The following is a 5,656-nucleotide window of genomic DNA, read 5'->3' on the forward strand; positions in this document are numbered from 1 at the left end:
TTTAAAGGTGACGAGTTCAACCCGTTTACTCATGAACGGGTCAAGTCGTGTTATGATATATTAATAACTAGTCAAACAACTTTAAAAAAAAATCTTTTCTACATTTTTAAGGAAAAACAAGAAAAGTTTTCTTGTTCGGGAGAACTTGGATGCAGCAATAAGTGAATGGGCCAGAGAGACAAACGGGTCAAATTGGAGCAACATATAATAACTATGAGCTTATGTGTGTCAACCTGACCCAACTAAACCAAGAAGTTATCCATTTTGACCCTGACCCACGAATCTTGCCCATTTTAGCACCTTTAGACACAGTCATGTTTTGAATAAAAAGCACTAGAAGAGACAAAAACAACTTAATAATGTAAAGTTGCAATAATGTTGATGACGAATACCACGATTCATAGCTTTATAAGTTCTTGCATTCTACAAATACATTAGTTCTCTACTTATACGTCTAAAACATTATTGATTTTCCACATGAATACCATGATTCATAGCTTTATAAGTTCTTGTATCCGTAAGGTACATGATAAGTGTCACATCTGTCACCACTAAACTTGTACACCAGCAATATAAAATATATCAGTTACCAACCTAATTCTTATAGATCGATGCTTTGAAAATGGAAACGGAACAAAAGGCTGCTCCTGTTTCCGCTCACACAATTGACCATGGTCAGTTACACCTATTTGTAACTATAAATTACAAGTTTCTTCCTTTTCATTATGCTATAATAAATTTAATCATTATTATTATTTTATTATGAAAATGTAGATTCGTGGAAGCAAGTCGGGCTGCTGCTAGTTACTGGTTACAGTTGTGGATACATCTTGAGTTTCTCGAACCTTATGCTGGTCCCTCTAGGCTGGACTTGGGGAATCATCAGTCTAATAGCGGTTGCAGCCTTCACCGCTTATTGTAGCTGGCTTTTGGCAGGATTTCACTTTATAAATGGGAACCGATTCATTAGATATAGAGATCTTATGGGCTCTCTTTTTGGCAAGTTCCCTAAGGGGTTGTTTACTTTTATTTTGTATTAAGTTTCCATATGACTCTATTTGGAAAGGGGTCTTAGATTCTTTCTCCTATAACTGACCATTTTTTGGATTAAGTGACAAATTAAGTAAGATTAAGTGACAAGGAAACAACAATTTTACTTACTAAATTAAGAGTTGTACATAAACAAATCATTAAGTGAAAAGTAAACGGACCCTAAATATATTCAAGATAATAGTTCATGCAAATATATGTCAATAACTTTTTTTTTTTTTTGCAGGACAAGAAATGTACTATTTTACTTGGGTGTCCCAAATTTTGATCCTTCTTCTTACAAATATGGGGTTCATACTACTTGGAGGAAAGGCATTAAAGGTATGAAATAGATTTATTTTATATATTGTTTAGTTCACTTCTAACGTTCGTAAAACAGGAAATCAATGGAGAATTTGGTGGCTCTCATTTACGACTCCAATATTTTATCATCATAACGGGCGCAGCCTATGTCATATTTTCAATATTAGTCCCTACAATATCGTCAATGGGGAAGTGGTTGATCATTTCAACAATTCTTACATTCACTTACATCGTTGTTCTACTAGCAATTGTAATTAAGGATGGTAAGTAATCTGTATATTAGTCTTTCCATATTCACGTTTGTATTCACTAGACATAAATAATGTGTACGCATACAGGAACAAATACTAACAGAGTCGTAAACTACGAAACTAGAGGAACCACTGCGTCCAAAATATTCAATGGTTTTTGTGCAATATCAGCCATGGTCACCTGCAACGCAGCTGGCATTATACCAGAGATACAGGTGAATACGAACGATACAAAAATGCAGAAAAAAAGAAAAAAGAAAAATGGGCCGTCGTTGCCAACAGCAATGTTTTTATATTTTGACTGGTAAAATGGATATTGTGCAAAAAGGACTAACTGCAAATGATTAACTATAATGTATTGCAGTCAACACTGCGTATGCCGGCTGTTAAGAACATGAGGAAAGCATTGCATCTACAATTTAGTGTAGGGTTAGCGTTCTACTATGGTGTGAGCGTAGCAGGATATTGGGCCTACGGTTCAACCGTCTCTGAGTATCTTCCTGAGGAGTTAACTGGACCAAGATGGGCTAAGGTCCTCATAAACTTAGTAGTCTTCTCACAATCCATAATTTCTCAACATGTAAGATCATCTTATGGTCAGTTTCCTTAATTCCTATTCACTTAACATTGTCTAATTTAAGGGTAAACTCTGATCAAGTCCATGCAACTATCAATTTTTACATCTGAATGTATATTTTAAATTTTGAATTTTTAATCTTTTTCTGAAATAAATTGGCTGCATGTATTTGAATTTGACTGAAATTGATTCAGAATAAGGTTTATTCACATACTTTGAATTATTCAGATTATGAACCAGCATAAATTAACAAGTTTTGCATTCGGACTCAGGTATTCATTGCACCAATTCATGAGGCGCTAGATACGAAGTTTCTAAACCTTAACAAAGACGTCCACTCTAAAGAAAACATCAAATATCTGATTTTGCTACGAGTATCGCTCTTCACTCTCAACACACTTGTTGCAGCAGCACTACCTTTCATGGGTGATTTCGTGAACTTGATAGGATCGTTTTTACTAATCCCCTTAACGTTTGTGTTCCCCAGCATGATCTTTATCAAGGTTACCCTAATTACTACAGTACTAGTGTATATTTTTTTTTTTTTTTGGAACGCAAACTCACCCACCCACTACACGACTAATGTACTACTATACACTTAGAGTATCAAAACTCAGAAACTAACATAAGTTTGAATTTAATTGGTTTTCAGGTGAAGGGAGAGATGAAAAAGATTGAGAAGGTGTGGCATTGGGCCATTATTGTCCTGTTTACTCTCTTAATGGTTGCGACTACTATTGCTGCAGTACGATTAATTGTAAACAATGTTGCAACGTACTATTTATTTGCAGACACATGAGCACATCAATATGCATGATTTCTACTATATATTCTTACTTAAGGAATAAATTACCAAGTGTAGTGTCAAACTGTTTACTATATTTGTAGCCCACTGAATTTGTTCATTTGATATATTTTACGTTGTATGATCCAAAAATGTAAGTATCCAATGATAATATTGATTTCTTGATGTTAGAATTGATAATAGCTCAACAACATGTCTAACATATAAGCTTAGTCGAAATATCATTTTATTTTAAATTAAATTGGTAATGGTAATAGAGCGAGTAGTCCCAACTATTTCTTTCAATGTGAGGTTGAGTTTGTACCCACCCAACAGATTTGGATCCTTTTCAATTTTGAGACAAGAGGTAAACACGTACGAAAACAATGTTATCATTGGACATTTTCAGATCAAACATGTACTCTATATGAGACAACACAATATCACTATGAGCCCGATGTTTGGGGCCTGAGATATGATCTTTGCAAGTTCAAATCTTTTGGTGGCCAACAAAGGGTTTAGAACCGGTCACGAATTACCCACGCGTACACCAGAGGAAAACACTCGCCATTCCGGGTAATTCGAACAAAGAAAACCTCGTCACTAGCTTTCACAATATCAAAAAGAATCTATGTACAAAGCATCTGAAAGTCGGTCTCTATCCTTCAATCTATTAAAATGAATTATAGAAGCAAAATCAATGATGATGAATAATGGTTGATATCTATATCCAAATTACACAACTAGATTGAAATATTCATTTATTAATTGAGAGCAAAGAATGAACTTTTGGAAGACATACAATTCTAACTATTCTACAATAATTGGTAAAAGAGTAATATTAGCATTTCCTTTTTTTTTCCTTTTTTTTTTTTAACGACGGTTAGGAGTCACTGACAGAGTCCGAACGTGACGTCGGAACCCACCCAGGTAAAAGAGTAATATTAGCATTTCATCTAGCAATCCCTTATCATATCACCACTTCCAGCAATCCTCACTTCATGACCATTCAATTCATCTTTTTCACCTTTGAAAGTCTATCTTTAGTCATTTTCCTTTATTTATTTAATTATTTATTTAATTGTGTTTTGAGTGCATTATTCATTTGTCTTTTCGTCCTTTTTAAGAAACGATAATGAATTTCATACGTTTTCTTGGTTTTGATTGATCTACTTTATGGTTGTGGACTTTACAGTATACAATTTGTTCATTGTTTACTACGTAGTCCTTTGTACATTTTCTTCCTAACAACGTCAAAAAATCATACGTCAAGTGACATGAGTAATTAGTTAGGTAAATTTCATGGTAGACATAACAATATAACATGAATCCTTGACAAATATACACCTGATAAAACTGTTACAAATGTTTTTTGTTTCTGTAAGGATATTAGGACCCAAAACAACGCAAGTGATTCAACAAGATCACTCACCGATAGTAATTCTACAAGATTACTAACCCACTTAATGAACGAAAGATTATAAATGCAAGAAATGTAAATCGACACAAGAGATAACGTGGTTATATGCAATTGTTGTGATTGCTTTAGTCCACGGACCAACTAGAGAATGTATTACTGAATATTTGTGGTGTGTTTACAATGAGTTACAAGAGGGTCTATTTATAGAATGATTTAAGGAGTAAGCTAAAACAATTCCTTGAAACTTCATGTGAGTTTCCTGACAGCTTCATGGAGGCTACATGTAAGTTTCTTGACAGCTTCGTGGAAGCTACATGTGAATTTCCTCACAACTTCGTGGAAGCCACATGTGAGTTTCCTAACAACTTCGTAAAAGCTACATGTGAGTTTCCTAACAACTTCATGGAAGCTTCGTGTGAGTTTCCTGGAATCTTTCCTCTAATTGTTTAAAGTTCTCCATATCTCCAACAATCTCCCACTTGGAGACTTTGAACAAACCCAACCTTCGTCAACCCAAAATATCAACGATCTAACCAAGAACGTTAAACCACCATTATACCGCCAAACTCCATTTGGGACACGCACACTCAACACATACTTCGGATGAGCAGACTTTCGATACAAGGTCTTCAACACTACTTGTTAGAATTGAAACATTAACTCTCTAATTCTCTAGTTGGGGTCTTCTCTCATCAATTCATTAGAAGACCAATTGAGGTAATGCAAAACCTCAATTTCTCTGTCGTAACAACCTTAGTAAACATATCAGCAGGATTCTTCGTACCAAGGATTTTCTCCAATAATAAAGTACCATCATTTATATGTTGTCGAATAAAATGATACCTTATCTTGATGTGTTTCGTACGACTATGAAACACCGGATTCTTCCCAAGATGAACCGCACTTTGATTATCACAATTCAAGACGCAATAGTCTTGTCTTTTACCCAACTCACCTAAGAAGTTCTTCAACCAAACAAGCTCTTTAGAAGCTTCTGCAATAGCCATATATTCGGCCTCGGTAGTTGACAAAGCAACACTCTTTTGTAGTCGAGACATCCAACTAACCGCCATCTTCCCTATTGTGAAAACATAACCCGTAGTGCTTTTCCCTGAATCATCACATCCACCCAAATCAGCATCCGCATAACCCCTAAGTATGAGATTGTTTTTGGAGAAACACAATCCCATATTAGAAGTACCTTTCAAATAACGAAGCAACCATTTGACCGCTTTCCAATGCTCTTTCCCCGGATTGGACATATAACGACT

The 5,656-nt window shown here is 35.1% G+C and overlaps 1 protein-coding gene across 1 annotated transcript; it reads left to right on the forward strand.

Moving 5' to 3' along the window:
- Window positions 1-467: 467 nt before the first annotated feature.
- On the forward strand, window positions 468-3,153 carry LOC139848041 (proline transporter 1-like). Its single transcript, XM_071837777.1, has 8 exons — window positions 468-674; window positions 775-999; window positions 1,277-1,371; window positions 1,430-1,616; window positions 1,692-1,819; window positions 1,969-2,184; window positions 2,454-2,684; window positions 2,834-3,153. Exons 1-8 carry the CDS (start codon window positions 623-625, stop codon window positions 2,978-2,980), a joined length of 1,281 nt encoding a protein of 426 aa, XP_071693878.1. The 5' UTR covers window positions 468-622; the 3' UTR covers window positions 2,981-3,153.
- The last annotated feature ends 2,503 nt before the right edge of the window (window positions 3,154-5,656 follow it).

This window comes from Rutidosis leptorrhynchoides, chromosome 5 (genome assembly GCF_046630445.1).
Source record: "Rutidosis leptorrhynchoides isolate AG116_Rl617_1_P2 chromosome 5, CSIRO_AGI_Rlap_v1, whole genome shotgun sequence".
In the NCBI taxonomy this organism is placed as follows: Eukaryota; Viridiplantae; Streptophyta; class Magnoliopsida; order Asterales; family Asteraceae; genus Rutidosis; species Rutidosis leptorrhynchoides.